The sequence below is a fragment of the Pararge aegeria genome, chromosome 8 (genome assembly GCF_905163445.1).
Source record: "Pararge aegeria chromosome 8, ilParAegt1.1, whole genome shotgun sequence".
NCBI lineage: Eukaryota > Metazoa > Arthropoda > Insecta > Lepidoptera > Nymphalidae > Pararge > Pararge aegeria.
Window position 1 is genome coordinate 5,593,818 of NC_053187.1, and position 21,695 is coordinate 5,615,512.

A 21,695-nucleotide genomic window follows, 5' to 3' on the forward strand; every position below is an offset into this window, starting at 1 on the left:
TTAGTTTATTGGTTAGGACTTCCACCTTTCTTCCGAGCTTGATCCCTGTCACGAAACCTACGTAAGTCTGGTTCTTCTACGAATCTCCACATTTCTGATTCGATCGCGTAGTGATACTCCGAGCTCTCTCCATCGCTGCTGAGTGACTCTGAGCCTTCTTTTGAGGCCCATAGTTAACGACCATGTTTCAGAGCCATAGGTCATCACTGGCAACACGCACTGTTCGAAGACTTTCGTCTTCGGGCACTGAGGGCTTATTTATTTATTTATTTTATTTCTTAATCTTTTCCGCGCGAGTAAATGCACCACATCTTGTAAAGTCGCTCGACACAGTACACGGGGCATATCGTCAAAGAAATTGACGACCTACATATACGAAGCCCTTTGTTTATGCGACGACAACACAGCATCAATGGCTCTTGCTTTCTCATCCCACGTTCGTTTAATTAGCACGCCTAAATCTCTCGTCCATATTACTCGGCAAGTTTGTTTGTCTTACACAAAAACGGTTATCCCGCATAACGTTTGCCCTGTCGTGTAAATATGCTGAGCATAAAGAGGCGTACTATAAAGTCTTGCATGTAGGATTTCGGGTTCTGTACAAAAACAAATACATATTCACTACATAATATAAATAAATATATAAATATACTACGACAATACACACATCGCTATCTAGCCCCAAAGTAAGCGTAGCTTGTGTTATTGGTACTAAGTTAGCTGATGAATATTTTTTTTTATGAATATAATACACATAAATACTTATAATATACAAATAAACACCTAGACACTGATGACAGCTAGAAAAAGATGCGAGGCTTCTTTTTCATATACAATGGCAATGGGAAAATTATTCAATTGATTTTCTAATTAAAATTCGGCTTTGTGTGAACATTTTAAAAGTTAGTGATAAGTGATATACGGACGAACAGCTAGCAGACTGCTTGTGACATATAGATAGAGATACGGACAGCAGAGAGTCATTAATATATGGCTCCGTTTTTCCCTATGGGTACGAAACCCTAAAAACGATATCAGCGTAAAATTACAATTTCGACCCGACCTAAAGCGATTAATGTTATTGGATTCTTCGGTGTATCCAGAGCAAAACTCACGGGTTTCCAATTATTTTCTATAGGTAAAATAAGGCTGCCTTACCACCAGAGATATTATGCGAGGGATGTACGAGATCGGCCAATACGATCACATATCTTAAGGCTTTTAAAAAGAAAATAAAGGAAAAGTTAAATTATTTTACGCTTACCTTTATAAGATAGCGCACTAGTGCTCCCTCGTGACTTATAGACATATATATATATAAATACATATATACATATGTATATATACGCTATCTTATAAAGGTAAGCGGTATATATATATATATATAAACGGATTTTGGTCATACATGATTTTATAAAAACTTCAAGCGCTTAAGCAGCGCACGCAGCGAAAGCTCACAAAAGAAAAAACACGATTTTGAAATGTAGAATACATTGGTGCTATGCGCCTATTGGTTTTAGCGTGATGATATAGTATATAGCATTTCTCGATAAATGGGCAATTTAACACTGAAAGAACTTTTCTAACCGGACCAGTAGTTCTTGAGATCATCATCCTATCAACCCGTTACCGGCCCACTACGGGGCACGGGTCTCCTCCCACGGTGAAGAGGGTTTAAGGCCGTAATCCACAACGCTGGCCCAGTGCGGATTTGGTGGACTTCACACACCTTTGAGAACATTTTGGTGAACTCTCAGGTATGTAGGTTTCCTCACGATGTTTTCCGTCACCGTTAATAAAAGCACATAACTTAAAAAAGTAAGAGGTGCGTGCCGGGATTCGAACTTGCTCCGAAAGTCGAATGTCCTACCCACTGGGCTATCACGGCTGTTTAAAAATGGATGGGTTCCCACTAAGCTTCAAAGTACAGCTGGTTCCTCAATTGATACAAAGGCTATATTTTCCATATATCCCGGGAACATTACACTGGGGTTTTGGCAATTCTACGTCTATCTTAAGGATATGAGCTATATATTTGCTAAATTTAATCAAGATCAGTGCATTGGTTACGCTGAAAATAGGTAACAAACAAACGGATAGAGAACGGAATATCTCATGGAAACACAGCTTAAGGGCTAGCTCGTTGCACGCACCTGTACATGTAATGGTAAATTGAAATTCATGGAATCGATACCTTTTGAATGATGAAATTAACGCACGTCTCCATGGATTAATTTCAGTGAGTACAATATCTAATAATACTTTTGTTATTATAATTTTCATTTTAACATGTGATTTTTTAATCTCTTGCCCGCATTATTCGTCCGTGCTACTTGCGGTTTTTTAAAAAACCCGTGGGAACTGTTTTTTTTTCCTGGGATAGAAAGTAGCCTATATTACTCTGCGACCTTTCTATTAAATCTATGTCAAATATCATGTTCATTGGTTGCTTAGATAGGGCGCAGTGGCGTGCACTTCATATATGCACAGAAGCACTGCCTACCCTAAAAAATTATATCACTCGTAAGGTAGGAGGATTTTTCCATTTTCTTCCAAGTCTTTGAATTATGCATACCCTGGTCCAAAACCTTGTGCACGCCACTGTTAGGGCGTGAAGGACGGACAAACAAACAACCAAACACACTTTTGCATTTATAATATTATTTATTAAGGACTAAAAAGGACCTGCTGTTTCCCGCGCGCTTTGTCCGTGTCGGCTCGTTACGGTTTTTCAAATAGATTTAGTTGAAAGTTTGAAGAGTAACACAGGCTCCTTTTTATCCCGGAAAACAAACAGTTCCCACGGGATTTGTAAAAAAATTACAGTAATCGAGGACGAAGAGGGCGGGCAACAGGTATATAACTGTCAATAACAAAAGTAGTACTCCTTTAAATATTCCTTTTCATAATTTGTATTAATACAATATTATGAAACAATACCACTAGCAATTAGGTTCTACATTTACCCCCTTTATTTTCTTGCTAATCGGTAAACTTAGAGTAGGTACACACGACAAGAGTCGAACGGTTAGTGAAACTCTATTAAGGCTTTACAGAATTTCCAGCAATATAGGTTTATTAATATAATAAACGTCCGGTCACTATAAACACGGAGGTAAACTGCTTTCGGCCGGCGTATATACTATATTCAATTAAATTCATGAAAGCCAAACTCGCCCTTTTGTTTAGGTTGAAATTATGGGCTGAAATATACGTTAGAAAGGCTACGATGTTCAGGATGTTACGACGGCATTATACGGCTATTGGATATATTTTAGATGCCGTATCGATGAAACACTATAAATACAGCAGTTAAATAAAATTTATGCATCTTATTTTGCGGACAATATTCCTGAAATTGTCCGCATGAAATACTATGTAATATATTTGAGTGGTGTGTTTGATTTTTCTACATTTTTTCATGAAATACAAATGTTGTTGTTGAATGAAACAAATTCTTTTGCGCATTTATAAAATTAGTAACTTTTTAGGGTAAAGTTTTCAAGACCAATAATTAGTTGTCCTAGAACGTTCAGTTTAAATGAAAATGTGAAAATTACTTTTATCAGTAATAAAAATATTGTTTTTTATCAGCTGCGGCGAAGACAAAAGGGAGAACGTACAAGTAATTACTTACCTCATTGATGTATTGTTTTCAATTTCAATTTGAAATAACTGTTTTTTTCCGGTCGTGTTAAATTTTTCCTTCACAAATTATTTATTTTATATTTAGTACAAAAATAATGGACAAGAAAAGACATGGATAAGAAACATTTACCCCTATAAGATACCTCTTCCAGTGACCCTTAACACTAGGTACGCTAAGTTAAAAAGGGAAATATAGTACCACAATAATTTAAAGTAACAAATAACATATAAATGCAGTAGATATAAAATTTACAAAATAAAAAGCATCAATATTGCTATTAATAAGCAAAAAATTTAATTTATTATTATTATTTTCGACAGTAGTTCAATATTTGACCTACACTTTGTGGTATTATCTTTGTTATCAAGTGTAAAGAAATACCACTTAAAGGCAATAAACTGCTCTTTGAAACTTATTAAAAAAATTTTGTTCACCTACATGTACCAAATAAACTTACCTCCATCGATACGTTATACAGGTAAGTTAGATTGATTAATCTTGAATCTTTGAAGTGAGTTATTTACAAAAATGACGTTGGTCGTTCACGCAAAAGGTAATAGGATATTAATAGGCCCCTTGAAATATACTATTCAATGCTATTGACATCATGACATGCCAGATCAGTGCGTAGGGTTAAAAGTAAATATCATAACTTGCACGTTCCATTGACGCTGCGTATAGCCGCCCGCCTAAGAACACCACGCATATAATTCATGCTGTTAAGGTAACAGGTAAGTATACAGGTAAGTTTGTTTGATAATATTAAATACTTACCTTTGAAAGTGTGGACTTTAGAGTTGGACATGACGTGCCAGAGTTGCGGATCACCAGCAGAGGGCGCTAGGACAAGGTGTTGTCCAGAGGGCGCTAGTTGCAGTAGTCTCACGCCTGCACCCGGCGTCGATCCACCTACAGATACTACGCGTACTGTTGAGGCAATCGGTGGATGTAGCCTGTTAAAAAAAAAATGGGATATTTCTTAAATATAGTTCAACGGGTACATACCATGATAATATTTTGGATTTGTCGATATTTCGACCCAGTTGCAAGGATCGTGGTCACGACGGGACTGCGGAATTCCATTTCCTTGATCTTTCATGCTGTATTTTTATATGATTTAGCAAGAGGCAGTCGTGACTTTTTAGACAACAAATTTTCGATACCAGCCAGGTACATCATCATATGATATGTCGTTATATTTTTTTTGGTAGTAATAATTGAACTGAAGGTAAGTGGAAACCATACCCATTTAAAAATAGCACCGCTTCCCAGGGCATGAAGTGTTCCCACAAAGTACTTTGTGTAAATCAACCTATAATAACATAGCTACGCTATTCAGCCCGGAACACAGCAATGCTAATTGCCGGCAGAATGGTGGTAGTACTTCCCCGGAAGTTCTCTCACGAAAAGCTCTACATAAGATAAATTACCCATTGACATCTTTGAGACGTCTCTTCAAAAGTTCAAAGTTTGTGTTAAACGTAAGCTTATAGAATAGTCCTATTATAGTATAAAGGACTACGTAATGGATAAAAAGGCTTGGGTGTGAAATATAGCTCTAACAATGTTTGCTCTTCTAATAATTTAAAATGACATTGTGAGATGGGGATAACAAAAAAAACACCCGGTTAAGTTTGTTTGGGCTTATTCTTAGACCAGGACGCGTTTGGAACCCTCATAGATTTAGTTTTAAGTTTACGAATGTGGTTATTGCCATCGTCTCCCTACCGTGTAATTCTTATGTACGGATCAAAAGTGCCACCTGTGGGCCTACTTGAATAAAGATATTTTTGACTTTGACTTTGACTTTGACTTTAAGAGGAGGACTGTGCCTAGCAGTGAGTTATTGTTAGCAGAACGTTCATATCGACTGATAATGAAAACCGATTTGAGTTCTCTTGAGGTAAGGACGAAAAGTTGAAGCTATAATCGGTCACCCATTTATCAATTTGGGTCTATGTTAACAGGTCATCTTAGTACGGCAAAATATCATCAAACCGAACTATGAAAGAAATATTAAATAGATAGATCGAGATATCACAGAAACATTACAATAGAGCAATTCACATAGAAGGTATAATTTGGCTGCCTTATCGCTTCGGTATAACGGTATTCAATCTATAATAATACCGTAATATGACGACATTATTGGACGTTATAAGTTCTAATACACATGTTACTAATGGTTAGCGGCCTCTGTAAATGAATACCCACTTCTTTGTTTTATAGCTTTAATATAGGATTTGTACGTTCTTATCGAAGGTCGGTTCCAATTATCGAAAAAGATTCTGACGTCTGAGTAAAATTGTATTTAAGTATCTTGTTTTAAAGCTTTTATCAATACTTCTACATCAAGCGCTTTTGTTAAATTAGAATTGCAGAATTTTAGACTCTTAATTAAGTATCATTAGGTCCATTTTACTTTGACGGTACAGAGTTTCGCTCCTACAAAACGTCGTCGATTGCGAGAGTGCAGATCTTACAGTAAACATTCTAAAGGTTTGTGATATTGCAGCTTTTATTTTAGCGGCGCTGCCTTTTCATTGTTGATTTGAAGAGACCCTTATTATAGGTAGCGTTCCAGATCTTGGCGGTGTATATTAGAAACAAGAAAGCGAAGAGAGCTGGTATTGGAGTGTATATACGCAAAAAAAATATCTTTTCTAAAAATTAGCAAAATATAGAAATATAACTAACACTAATCAAAAAGCCGATTTAAAACTTGATACTATGAATAAAATAAAAAGATTTCAATTTCAAAGAGACGGCACACGTATTATTAATTAATTACCTGTAATAAGGATCCGATGTTATCACTTCAGTCTTTAATTTACTTTAACTGTAGCTAAGCTCTCTAAGTCTCTCAGAAAGAGAAGAGTTTAGGCCGTAGTTTACCACGCTGGCCATGTGGATTGTTAGACTTCCCCACTTGAGAATATTATGGAGAACTATCAGGCATGCAGGTTTACTCTCGATGTTTTCCTTCACTCCGAAATAGAAGTGCATGCCGGGGTTAGAACTCCGTCCTTCGAATGGAAAGCCGCCTTACCTACGCTGACACCGCCTACTTCTCGTTCATACACACTAAAATACCCCAGAAATAAATTAACGTCGTTACAAAACAACAAAATCTAATATAAAAGTTGGCTTTATTAAAAACATTTATCCAAACAATTTCAGCCAACATATTGTGGTTTTATTTGCTGTACAAAAGATGCGGGGAACAGGTGCGGTCAGAATTTTGCTCAGCTGACGGCAACTGGGTCGGGAACCGCAATCTCTATAAGTCAGGGCTGTGACATAACGAAGTACAAATTCGTGGTACGGAAAATTATATTACCTTGTATTGTCTAGCTTCTGCGAACTGGTATTTTGTATGTATGACTTTCATAAAATTTCACGTTGATTGAATTTCATTGTCGCCCCCAACATTAATTTTTGTGAGTCGTTTATAATTTTACTTTGTCTGCTGTCTGGTCAATTTATTCAGATACTATTAGACACCTCCTCCCTCGAGTGGAAACTCGTTGAATAAAGTGTTTATGGTAGGTAATTATAGAATATGAATTTCCCGGTTTTAATGACACCTTTATAGTGATATTAGAAAAACTCTTTCAAAATAACGATTACTTTTGACGATCCTGGCACAGTGTTGCGATGCGGTAGTGTATATCCCTGCCAGAGCTCTTAGATTCGACACCCGGCACTAGTAATTTTGGAAAATTTGAGAACTTATAATTTCTCGATTTCCTCTGGCCTGGTTTTGTGGAAGGCTTCGGCCGTGGCCAATTTCACTAGCGACAAAGACGTGCCACCAAGAGATCTCGCATTCCGGTGAAATGCCTCATAGAAACTGATAAGGATATAGATTTAATATAAAAGCCATTCTAGTTACAGGTTAGCCGGTAGTATCTACACTGCATCACCACTTAACTGGGTGGATTTTCCAAGGCTAACCAAAGCAAAAGAAGCCCACAATGTACTTCAAAGAGTTTAAAGTTTGCGAGCAGAAAATCATGCTGAGAATAATTACGATTCAGGCCTGAAGTAAAGCAATTCACGTCCAAGAACTTTGTGTTTTTAAAACAAGGCGCAAGTCGGAGTCCTTTTAAATAAAGGAGGTCGCTTATTGCTTTTTTCGCCAAGACATCTATTATACTTTTCTCTAATTGGCGAGGAACATTCTTATTTGATTTTCATTCCGGCCAAATTGCTCACTAATAATGAAAATTGATTTCAGAAAATTGTCACAACCCTAATATAAACTTCTGCTGCGAGTGTGTAGGTAGTATTGATTTAGAAGGATAGCTTACAAGAGGGTTGTATTACAAGGGAAACATTTTTTTCACTCCTAGTTATGTTTAATTAGATTCTCATTACTGCAATTTAATTAATTGATCCATGGGCGTTGGAGAGAGCTATGTCAGGAGTATCTGCGTGATTAAACCAGGAATGAGGAGATCCGTAAAAGAACCAGAGTTACGCACATAGCTCAACGATTCGCGAAGCTGATGTGGCGGGGTTGGAAAACCGATGGCTGGAATGGAGTCCTCAAAGCGTTGTTAGACCTCGAACGAGGTGCACAAATGACATCAAACGAGTGGCAAGGAGCCGTTTGACCCTAGCGGCACAAAATCGTGGTATTTAGAACTCCCTAACAAAAAAAAAATATCAACGGTACAAGTAATTTAAATTTGTGTAACATAGGCTGCCGTAGATCACATACAGTGATTTCTACCAGTCAGTTGAGAAAGGGAGTCACTTATAAAATGAATTTCGGTGCGCAAAGTACTAAGAATATACAAACATATATAATAAAATAAACATACACATAATACTATAGGTAAGGAACAAAAATACCGTTAAAAAATCTGAGAACTGGTGCTGTGATTACTATATATGTATTAAATAACCAAATTTAAGTCCTATCCCAAGTCTTTTAAATCAAATTCGCAGATTTTTCTCGTGAAAACACAAAGTACTTTTTAGCTACATACAAATAATGAAACCTCTCAAAGATGAATTGAAGAATCAACTCACTCCACAATCACGAGAAATATTTCTACTTTTCTGCATTGGTAAAACTAAATCAATCGATCTTTTTAGGCCAATGAAAGCTTCAATGATTCGATACTACTACTCATGCTTTACGAGTATAATACACCCATTTCTATGAAAAGGTTTCGGTAACGGAATAGGGTAGCCTTTTTCATGCGTGAGAATAGACGGCGAAATAGCTACGAAGTTTTTTAAACAGGCGATCTTGGTCTTTATTATTTTCCCACGTCCCGACGTCGCCATTGAAATGATTTTATTTAGGAGCTATTTTTGGGAACCCAGTTTTTACACGCAAAAACGTGAAAAGTTACGTACTCTATAACCTAACATGGTTACTTCATATAAGCTTCATAAAAAGTTTAGTGCCATAGAGCAATGCATTTTTATAACGTAAAAGTCGTCCCATTTTTGCTATAAGTGCTACCAGAGTCTGGTGACTGATCTAATGACGTCGTATATCTGGTTATTTATAGTTATAATTGACAGACCAAAAAGGGTGATGGTAAGTAGAAAACTATCGTCTATAAACAAATCAAAACTTCGCAGGGCATGCCACAAACAACATACTGCAAGGTGTCGCTCTGTGCCCATTAGCCTACGGCGTGGATGATAAGCCTCATGTATCGGTAATTCATCATGGAAGAGAATGCTGTGATCCCGTGGACGGCACACAGGACCAACGCATCGCTATTGAGACAGCTTAAAATTACAAGAAGGCTATCAACCACCTGTCTTCAGAGGAGTACTTAGTGGTCACTGGCAAAGTGCAAGGAAAGAGACCTCGAGAACGTAACCCGATTCAATGGTTGGTTATCCAATCCGCACTGCTATCGACACCAAAGTTCATATTGCTTTACACGTTTCTAAAAGCCGAGTCAAATGGCACAAAATCGTCCGAAAAGTTGTAAGTGGAAGGGGTAACGACCCTCAGCAATGAGGAACACGACGTAGAGAAAGAGAGACAGGTAATTACACCTGCAACCACGCCCTTCAGACCGGAACACAGTATTGCTATGCAGCTTGGCGGCAGAAATAAGCATGGCTGTACTTTCCTGGACATGCTCCGTCAAAAAAGCTTTACTACTACTTCATGAAATATAATATGAAATTCAAGTGCTGCGAAGTACCTACACAATATTCACAAAACATTGCACTCGTGCTGCTTCGAGAGGATACATATATATATATATATATATATATATATATATATATATATATATATATGCTGCCCATGTTCGAATAGGTCTGCGGATCACGACGACCTGGGTTCTTTCAGTTTATGCTTTGAATTCGTCTTTCCTACGAGGAAAGAGTAAGACCTTAAAACCTCTTTGCCTAGCAGTAAGCCTTTAAAAGCCTCGATTACTGTTACTTTTTTATAATACCTTTATAGTATACCCATACCATAGAAAATAAAATGGGCTTTATTGCACACCGGAATCAATAAGAATAGCTAAAAAGGAATATCGTACAAAATTTAATCTTTACAAGATTACGTTAAGGAAAAATAGAGATACAGCGTTGACGATCTATTATTGAATATTGGGTTTTCTATCAAAGTATTTTCAGGACGTACCAATCTGGATTTAGGAAATTACTATGCGGATATTATTCCTAAACATGTGAGAATAATCGCTTAGAGGAATCAAACCTAGAATTCTTCTCTACTGTAAAAGTGTATGATGAATGAATGAATGAATACACTTTTATTGTACACCAAAGAAAAAAAAAGTAGTTACAAAGATATAAATACATATAAAGAGAGTACAATTTGGTGGCCTTATCGCTACATAGCGATTTCTTCCAGGCAACCAATGGCGTAAAAGGAAAAAACATAGAAAAGAGGTAGGTGGTGCAATAAATAAGATTTAAAATTATACAAATATATAAATAAAATATATATATATATATATATATATTTTATTGTAGTGGGTCATTAAACTTGGTATAACGTTGAAATTAATTCGATAGCTTAGATAGGGCGTGAAGGAAGGACAAACAAATCAATGGTTTCCCGCATGAAATGGCTATGTAGCGATAAGACTGCCAAATTGTATACGGTGTGTTGTTTTTCTTATTTTTACCTTAGATTGCTATGTAACAGTTCATTCACTCACTTATCAGTAACTGAAGAAGTTCTGTTATGAAAAACGAAACAACTTACCAGCCGTTAAGAGGCACAAGAAGCGGCTTATCGTATCCATCGCACCACGCCATGGCAGCGGTCACCAGAGTCGCCAGAACACCACGCCTCGCAACCGCTGGTCGCAGCCACGCTATTATCTGCACAAGAAGTCCATCCAATAAGTTATTTTGCATGTTTTTTTTAAGAACTAAACTTTACAGTGACAGTCTAGTTGGTGTCCTCTTCTCACGTTTTAAATTTCGAAGGTATTTTAGCGTCTTAAGCAAATAAATATCACTTGAAGGTTCACGCTGAAGGCAAACATCATGAGGAAACCTGCATGTCTGAGGGTTGTCCGTAATATTCTCAAAGACATGTCAATGCCATCAATCCGCGCTTCGCCAGAGTAGTTGACTACGGTTTGAACCCTTCTAATTCTGAAGGATGAGACCCGTGCTCTGTTGTGGGTCCGTAATGGGTCGATATTTTTGAATGTACCTCATCATATCAACCTATTACCGGCCCACTACAGGGTCCCAGTCTCCTCCCTCTTCATAATATTATTTTTCACACTATTTTTTCTAACTGGTCTTATTATGTATGCAGTCTTTTCATTACTTTTTAGTTCAAAGTAATTTTAAAGATAGAGAAAAACAAATGTGGTGAAATTAATAAACGCAAATAGAATATGTTTTTAATATTTTTTAAACGATTTTACACTAAAAAGTAATTGATAGATTGTTAACATAATAAGGCATGTAAGAAAAAATTAAGTGTACAAGATGCAAACATCAGCTATATCATGTATTGTGTATTAAGAAGTTGGTCATAGATCGTTTAAAATAGTCTTAAAATTAAATTTATATACTTGTTTTCCTGGTGATAATCAATAACTGTTACAGACAAAGTTTTGCGATCACAAGATATTGATAAATAATTACAGATTTCCTTCTAATATATATATTTTTTATTTGTATTTTTGTAGAAATTGATGCAACAATAATGTTTTATTAGCTTTTGAATAAGCCGCATTAACAAATATTTCTTGTAATATGTGGTTTACGCAGTTGACGCCGCAGTGGGTAATTAGTTGTACTATGTATACCATTGTGTAATGTGATACTGTGTTGTTGTTTGTGAACCCAAATAAATAAATAAATAAATTCGTATAAAAATTATACTATGCCCTTCAGCATTCAAGCTAATGTATGCTATTATCAAGACCGGTTCGGAATATGAGTCGAGCATACAAGAAGTAACAAGCAAATAAACGAACAAGCAGACATACTTTCGCATTTATAATATAGTATGTATAATAGGTTTATAGTATGGTGTGTAGTTAATAAAAATTTATAAATTTTTGAAAAACATGTAAAAATTTCGGAACCGGTAGGATTTGAACCTGCGACTCTCTGGCAATTGCGGCCTAAGCTCTGGTGGAATGAGAAGCATAGCTTAGTTGTGCTGAAATTAATGTAAATATGCCCCCTTTATCAATCTTATAGCGACTGTAGCTTAGTCGAAAAGCACTCAGGCCGCGATTGCCAGAGAGTCGCAGGTTCAGAGTGACGGTTCCTAAATATGCATTATAAAAACTTATAAATTTGACATTTCCTCCAAGTTTAGGTAAAAGTTATATAAAGAAATAATTAATTTAACTCACTGAGTAGAATATTGAATAAAAAATAAAACATTTCCTCCATCTCAACAATGCTGAGTATACGCTAATTAGCCGCTTGGAATAAGATTAAACAAGGAACATTCGAACACAATGGAAATGGTCTTAAATTGGTTTAGGACAATAGCCGAGTTGGAAGGAAAATACAATGAAATTCTTCTCAAAGAGCACAAGATTTGGTTTAAATGTCGTAGCCTGCGGAGTAAGCTTAATTCTCAGAATAATTATGTTCTGGAGTTTCGAAGCTTTAATTACTTTGATGGCATTATAAAGATTACTTTAATATAATAAATGTACATAACTACATTTATGATATTAAATATTTTATTATTATAAAAGTAAACTCTATTTATCTAGATATATATTGTAATAGTAAACTCATATATCTATTTGATATATATATTATAATAGTAAACTCTGTAATGATATAATGAAAAAGTACCCATTATAATAGAATTCCTATTTAACCCCCGACGCAAAAACGACGGGTTGTTATTAAGTTTGACGTGTCTGTGTGTGTATGTGTGCTGTGTATGGCACCGCATTTACCGAACGGATGAACCGATTTTGATTTTGTTTTTTTTTTGTTTTTAAGGTGAATTAGACGGTAGTGTTTTTAGCTATGTTTGATAATAATCGTTTCAAGATTGTCACAACTTCCTCATTATGGGTATCAAATAAAAGGGGCTTGACTAATCACAAATTTTAAATCCAATATGCCGCCATCCAATATCCGCCTTCACAAAATGGCGAATTACTATATTCAATAGCTCTCTGAAATGGGTATAAATTGAATAATATAATAATGTATAATATGTTAAAAGCCAGCGGTTTTTATTTATTTTTATAATAACTACCTACGACCGGTGAAATAATAGGTATAATGTCATATGCCACATTAGTCACACTACTGCAGGGGTTCCCAACCTTATTAAGCTAGCACCGCATTTACAAGTTAAGATTTCTTTAGGGGGATTGCGTCCAAGCGTAGCTATTTAAAATATATAGGTACATGTTAAAACAGATAGGCGCAAATAATAAAACATCTTCACTATGCAACTAATAAGCCCCAATAGTAATAGTAATAGTAATAAGTTTATTTCAATTAACAGTTACACAGCAAATTAAAAATAGTACAAAATAAGGCAAACATAAGGTATTGTGTATCATGAAACCCAAATTCGATAATACTGCTATAGTGCAAGACTGAGTCGCAGTTATTATCGCCCGTCTCTGGAGCGAGAACCATACACTTAAATTAAATCTAGTGAGATTAATAAAAATAAAAACCGAAAAACTTTTTGAATTTTTTTTTTTTTTTTTTCTACATTTACATAAATACATCCATAATTTTTTTTTTTTTTTTTTTTTTTTTTTTTTAAATATAATAATTAATTGTACTTAAAAAACTAAATATGAGTGTGTGCGTGCGCGTGTGTTTATGTGTATGTGTATGTGAGTGTGGGTGAGGGTGAGGGTGTGATTGTATGTATTATTGAATAAGGTTTTCAGTCTCATCATAAGTTAGGTTAAGAAGCCAATTCGTTAATTCTATTTTACATTTTCGTGATGTTAATGAGTAAATGGATATTTTTTTATTAATTTTGTTATAAAGCATTGAACTTATGAAGTAAGAGTGGCGACCAGCTAAAGCGGTTCTGCGTGGTTCAATAAATAATTTAAACAGAGTCCAATAAATAATTTAAACAAAGAGTTAAGAAAAAGTTAAAACTACCCCAACAATAGGATGGCTGAGTTTGGTGATCTCCATCCAATTGTTCAAGGTGTATGTAGGACAAGCCCGTGTCAGCGCGCGATTGAACTACAGGAGGAGAACGCTCATTCAGCTATTATTGCATACAGTGCGTTGTGTACAAAAACAGTGAAAACGCCCCGCGCACATCTATGTTGTTTACTCACCAATTTTTCCCATTTTCCCACATTTTCCCCATTTTATGCAAAACGTTTATAGCTCTTATACAATATGGTATAATAATTACTGTCAATTGCTAAATGTGAATAATGCGAATAAAGTGACTAACCGCCTGTACGAGAAACACTACTAAAGTGGAGTGGTTTTTGATGCTTCAATATTAGTCGTGTACACAGTTTCTGTATGTTCTTAATTCTGTGTCCCTGATCTAGTGAATTCCATGTTTAACTAAGGATCACGAGATCCCGGTTCCGATTTCTAGGTCAGCTCAAAAGTTGTTAGGTTATAGGCTTTTCTGTTAAAGATTCTTAGTAACAGCCCGTTACTAGGAATTAAACGGTTCATCACGTATCATGTTCTTCCGTAAAGTAATACTTATCGTACTACTAATATTATAAATACGAAAGCTTGTAAGGATGGGTTGAAAGATTTATGTTATTCTTTCACGCCAAAACTACTGAACCAATTCGACTGTAACTTGAAGTAAAGATAGATTATACTCTAGATAAACACATAGGCCACTTTTAAAGCTACGATTTATATTATATTTTAGAATAACAGTAAGGGTATTTTAGAATAACTAAAATTTAAATTTTTCAATAAAATAACCTATTTCTAAAAGCGTTTTATAGCGAAATATAATAAGTTTCAGACAAGTCCGTATTTATAACGAAACATGAAACTCTACGCGGATGAAGTCACGTTACACCGTAGTTTATAATTAATTATTGATACAGATTGCGCTCAAAATTAAATCGTACTTTATGAACTTAATTAAACAAGCAATCTCCTTAACAGGATATTATCAACAGCAGTTCTTGATTGTCATTATTCGAAGCTATATATAATCTCGAATTAATAAATGAAGAGTTAATCTATAAAACATTGTTAATACTATTTATTTAACTACCGAGTTTAAACCCGCGACGCAAAAATGAAAGGGTGTTAATTGTGTCTCTGCGTATGTGTGCGAATGTCTGGTTTGTTGTGTGCGAATGTGTGTGTGTGTGTGTGTGTGTGTGTGCGTTTGTGTATGTGTGTGTGTGTGTTTGTGTGTGTGTTTTTCTGACTGTTGACATCGTATCTTCCGAATTGATGAACTGATTTAGATTATTTTTTGATTATGTCTTTACCTATTTTAGTTACATAGCCGCCGCTACAAAATGGCCGATTATATATTTTTCCACAACTCCCCCAATATGTGTATCAAATGAAAGTGCTTGACTAGTATACAAGATTATTGCATTTGTGTATCTAGGGATTTTTAAATTTAAATTTTATATTGAACTACATTTTCTTTAGAGATGATCTGATGTTCATAATAAAGCGTTGTTTAAATTGAAATCGATCCGCCAATCCTTTGCCAGGGAATGAGTAACACATGTGATTGGAAATATTAATAATATATTTGTGGCTCTGGACTGGAACTATTACCTTATGTTATCAAAATATTTATAATTATTAATAAGCTTAAACAAACTTGGACTTTAAAAAATTTTTATTTAATTTCATTTTATTACAATTTTATGACTTCGATTTTAAAAAAATATTTTTTATTTAATTTCATTTTATTTCAATTTTATTATAACTTCATTTCTATATTATTTTAATTCTATTTTTTTAATTTTTTTAAATTATAACCTTATATATTAGTAAAATATTTTTAGACATTTATTTTAAAATAATTGCAAACGTTGTGAAAACGTGTAATAAGCTGAACATTCACTTAACTCACGACGTAGAAACTTGTGACAAGAGAAAATGTATTAGCTGTAGGTTTTTCTAAATAAACGAATCACGATAGTAACATATAAAATCAATGGCTATATCTTCTGAAGTTTATGTTAGGTGTGTGTAACTAAACAAACCTTAGTAATTTACGTTTACTAACCCTAAGGATTATGGCGGAACTAACGTAAGTCCTATTTAGATGACACTTCTTGTTAGTTGGGATACTCCAATTTCGAAGTAAGCCTGCGCAGGACTGATTTATCTAAAGCCCAAAATTGGATAAGTTTTGTATCGGCTAGTATGAGCAACATAATAGTTACAAACTAAATTTAAAGATATAGGTATACTAACGTAGCCTCACAATATATTCATAACAATATAGTATTTGTAATACAAAATATTAGTATATATAAACAAAAAGTGGATATAAACAGTCGACTTACAAGAAATGGTCATAAATCAGTGACATCTGCATATCGTCTGCGAAAGGTGCAGGGGTCATTTGTGGGATTCGCTTTTATAACATGATTCCTAAAGTAATTTTGGACCTACCAATGCATAAGTTTAAAGAACGTGTTAAAACACATTTATTACAGCGAGGTTACTATACAATTGATGAATTTCTTAATTGCAAGGTTGCTTGGAAGCATCTGGCTCCGCTGTCATGTCTCCCAAGATAGAAAAATGAATTTTGAAATGTAAAATGTAAATTGTTGATATTGGAAAAGAGCAACTACTGAGTTTCTTGCCGGCTTCTTCTCGGTAGAATCTGCCTTCCGAACCGGTGGTAGAGTCACTACACACATATAGACTTTACATTTCAAAAGTGCTTATATTACCTACTTGAAATAAATTAATTTTGTATTTCTTTGAATTTAAATATAACTGACGGTATGTGCACATTACATCTGAGTAGTCTGTTAGTTCTATAATATTCCAACTTTTAAGTAAGACGTGATTTAGCTAACCTAAAAGTTGATAAATTTTGCATCTTTCGTTATTCCACAAGTTAGCCCTTAACTACAATCTCACTATGTGGTTATTGATGATGCAGTCTAAGATGGTAGTAGGCTAATCTGCTAAAGGTATGGCAGTTGTATTAATCAAGTTGTTGTTAACCAAGACAGCTCATATCTTTAACACTGCACCAAGACAGCTCATGTCTTTCTATCTAAATTTGTTCATGGACACAACTTTAAAGCACGTAAATAATCAACAATTAGCCTCAGGTTCGCTCAGTTATCGTTTGTCTATCAGATATTTTTATAATTTTTAAAACTTTTCATCAAAAAATAACACGAAAGCTACCGTGAATCGGACGATTCCTATCGACCAGCTTTTGTTTGTTGCAGAGCTTCTATTTTCCATTCTTGATAACGAGCTACGAATTTAATGGAATGGACGTTATCGTAAGCTTTAGGTAAAACCGTTACAATAACGATTTTTTGCATGACCGGTATTTTACAATATATATCCACTTTTTGATGTACCCTTAAATTTTTACAACTGACATTAGTTTTGAAAGTTGAAACTGTTAGGGCCAGCGCACACTGGCGACGGTATGGCAGTTAATTTTTATCTCAGGTAATTTTGTTACAAGTTATAGCTAATTCAATAAATAAGTGATTCAATTCAATCAATTTCAAACCTTTTGTAACTGTTTATTACTCCGGACCATCTCTAGGTACTCCGGTGTAGTGTTTGAGTAAAATATAGGTGATATAATACAAATGAAAAAACAAACAAAATAAGACGCACTTTCGCATTCCTAATAGTGTATAGGGACTAGCTGTTGCCCGCGACTTCGACCGGGTTTTCTTCGGTATTAAAGTAACACGTACTCGTAAAAATAAGCGACGCAATAAGCTTAAGTGCTACGAAAATTGGATCTTTTAATATCAAACGGCGTCTAAAAAGTCCTTCACAGCAAATCTATCATGAGGTTTATCGCGTATGACATCGGAGCTATAATATAGTATATAATATATAATATGCTCATATTGATTGATGCCAACCTCTCTCAGTTAATCTATCAAACATTATCGATGGTTTTATTCATCTCACTGATTAGTTTCAGCTTCCACTCATATTATCAAAGCGATATAGGTTACAAAAATATTTTTGTCTTACTGATCTAAAAAGTAATTATTATTTAAGTAAATCTTTTTCCTTTTATAATTTTTTTCATAATTACTTATGGATACTCAAAGTAAATAATTTACTTCTTTTAGTTCGGTAATCAATAAAGCGCTGTTTGTTCTGCTGCAAAATTCTCTTTTGTTTTCTAGAATTAATTTCAGTTTTCGATAGATATCACAGTTTCTTAAGGTTTAATGGCCATTAAAAATGCAACCAATTATATAAAAAATTTCACAACCGTCTACGTCACATAACTTTTTGGTTAGATTAATACGTGTTATAGTTGTTTGTACCAGTAGCCTATTCAGTTCAATGTTAATCAAAATCCAAACAAATTTAAATTCTAGTGTAAGTACGAGTATATGATGTGCGAAAGTGTTATGTATTAATTTACTTTACTGTACTATTTTAATAGTATTGTCCGTCCGTTTTGTCGTCTAATCCTGTTTTTTATATCGTTCCAATACAACTCCTATCTGTATATATATTTATATATTTATCTGTATTAATATCTTAGTATGGCAGTATATTATAATATGTATTTATATATAGCAACAATCAATAAGGCCACCTTTGCATATTATTTTATGTTTTGCGTGCATTTAATTTTTCTTTTTCTAAAAAAAGGCTCGACATTATATCAATACAATTTAAATACTCACTGATTAAGTAAATACATTCAAATAACGTCTAACCTTACATATAAATATAAAATATAAATATAGTGATATGTATGCATGCTATGTAAATTTACCTGAGCGCCCAATTGCATCGGATCTCGTGTGAGGATATCGCTGGATTTCCTCACAGCGCCGTATACGAGCTCGACATCCCGGTCCAGGATATAGCAGCGGACGTGCTCCAGGATGCAGCGGAGATACGATATTGTCACTGTCTGCACCTATACGGACATTCAATAAATTTACTACGGAAAAAATGAGTTAACGATTTTCTGTCATGTGTTGTGCTGTTAATAAACTCTTAGGGCCTTATTAAAACCGTGGCATAACGTTGAAATAGTGATACAATATTTTGTCTTTCTTCACTCTTATATATTTAAGTGCTCCTTATATTGATCTTATTGCGTAATATAATTAAATTATTTATATGACATCGAAATTTCACTTTAAAAATCTGACTGAATCGGATTTTTTCTTTTGGTGTGAACGGTGGCGTAACTTCAGAATAGTTAAGCAATGTTTTGCAACTATTCCGACGGTATGCCACGTTTATTAACATAGCACAAAAAGAAAAACTCCATCAGATATTTTTTTAGTCTAAGTATTTTAAATTTCAGGTTTCGGAAGATTTAGTTACATGAGAGAGATTAAAACATTCAACGTACAGAGAAAGAAAGTAAAGCCTATTGGTTCCATTTCGTTCTCATTAATACATAAATCTATATACTGAATAGAGATTTGTGTGCAACATAATTAGAAACATTGTACTTATATCTAATTCAAATGGAGCATGGAAAAGCCTGATTTCAATCAGATTGAATGTGGCAATTAATTCAATCGATTGTTTGTTTTAAGTATTGTTTATATTGCACGGTGCACATTTAAAAAAAAACTCAAATTAAACAGACAACAGTTATACTGAGGGAAATAAAATGAAAACGAAGCAATGTACGGAAACATCCGATAATAGATAGCACTATAAGTTTTCAGAAGAAAGTTCGTTCAGTAAGAGCACAAAAACTTACGGCCGCGAGCAAGAAGTCAAAGTTGCAGACAGTCAAGTCCTTTAGTTTGGAGAAGTCTCCAGCTAAAAGCAGATGTAGCCATGATTCCTCCACGTGTCTCTGTGTGAACGCGGCGGCTGTTCTACTTGCTGAGTGGAATGGTGTCGAGTCAAGGAGGGCATCATCGTCGTCTACACAACCTGGATAAATAAAAAAAAACAATAGAAAGCTGAAGAATAATCCCGGTACTTTTGAACATACTTGCTTTTAATTATTAATCAGCTATATTCTTCCCTCTCTCAGATTTATTCAGGAATACATAAATGCTTATATCATAAATCTTAATTGGCTTTAATTTATTTCGACGGGGAATGGTATACCTTGCAGCTTTGGTCTGAATTGATAATATTTTACATCTTAGTGAAACAAAATAGTTAAACTGGCAAAATAATAGCAATGAAATGTCTTCATGTCTTCTATTTAATATGTCTATGTCTATTTCTGGAATATTTCTCTCTGATTCTTTTTCCTCTTTCATATTATACGCAGTGTATAAATACTATACGGAGTACACAGTATACAGTAATAAACGGAAATTCCCCATAGTCAGAAGTTTAAGGTAAGTTTTTTGTTAGCTTAAATTGTATACCAAAACCTTACGCAAATTTTCAAAATTAATAAAACAGAAGCTAATCAAAGAGATTGAATATATAAACATTTTAGTATAAACGCCGTAGAGCAAAAAAGAAATTGTTGCGACTGCCAAGATGTGGATACTCAGAAACTAAACCGGGAAAATCCAGTGAAGGGAACGACATTTTTTTTCGCAATAATTATTTAGGTAGAACCTACCTAAATGATCGGATGATGCTGGAAAAATATAAATTGAGAGGATACCAGGATCTTCTATCAATCGATTTCTGTCCGGTTAGTGAGTAGGTTGATCATGGACCATAGAATTTTATGCTCGATGGAACTTACCAGGTTCATGTGTCTCGGAAGTATCAGTATCATCAGTATCATTTAGAAAGTTGGCAAAGTGTAGCGCAGCGAGATCAGAATGCGCGTCTCTGAGCGCACTTTGCACGCGCACATATCTTCTTCGAGCGCGCGCACTTGCAGCCGCTGCGCGCCACCTCCATGTACTTCTACCAGATACCACGTTCTCAACTATTATTGTTTCTGCGTACGGAAAGATTCATACATGGCATTTTCATAGAGACAGTTTTTTTTGGGCGCACTAACAATGGATTAAAAATATAACCGGAATCACAAAATCATTATAAAAAGTAATTTACTGATTTTATCGCGTTTATTATGCTAATTCTTTCAATGGCAAATATGCATTAAAAACGTGTATCGTTTTTACAAATAGAAAAAAAAATTAAACAATATATTTCACAATTTACTGTTGTGTTTAAAAATATTGGCTTTACTTCTTTAAGAAGTAAAATGAAATGCTTTATAATCCTCTAAATTGTTCTTTTGTTTTATTATGATTTCATATTATTATCACAGATTAAATTACTCGTGAAACGGAATGTCGTAAATCTACCATACTTTAATTGACATTCGTTAAGTTGGTCTATGTCACTGAAAAACTGGCACTTGTCAGTCAACACGTTGTTGTTTTGAAGTTGTAGTCAGTCTAAAATGATTTTATGTTTTCACGATTTGAAACATCTAAATGAACTCTTT

The 21,695-nt window shown here is 34.6% G+C and overlaps 1 protein-coding gene across 1 annotated transcript in view; it reads right to left on the bottom strand.

The window, feature by feature from the left end:
- The window catches only part of LOC120625958, a 139,401-nt gene that overhangs the window by 29,031 nt on the left and 88,675 nt on the right, over window positions 1-21,695 (bottom strand). The window contains exons 11-15 of the mRNA XM_039893238.1: window positions 20,979-21,179; window positions 20,019-20,197; window positions 19,068-19,214; window positions 10,872-10,990; window positions 4,424-4,602 (exon numbers count right to left, since the gene is read on the bottom strand). Of these exons, the coding sequence (XP_039749172.1) occupies window positions 4,424-4,602; window positions 10,872-10,990; window positions 19,068-19,214; window positions 20,019-20,197; window positions 20,979-21,179 (825 nt within the window). The remainder of the gene's footprint in view (window positions 1-4,423; window positions 4,603-10,871; window positions 10,991-19,067; window positions 19,215-20,018; window positions 20,198-20,978; window positions 21,180-21,695) is intronic.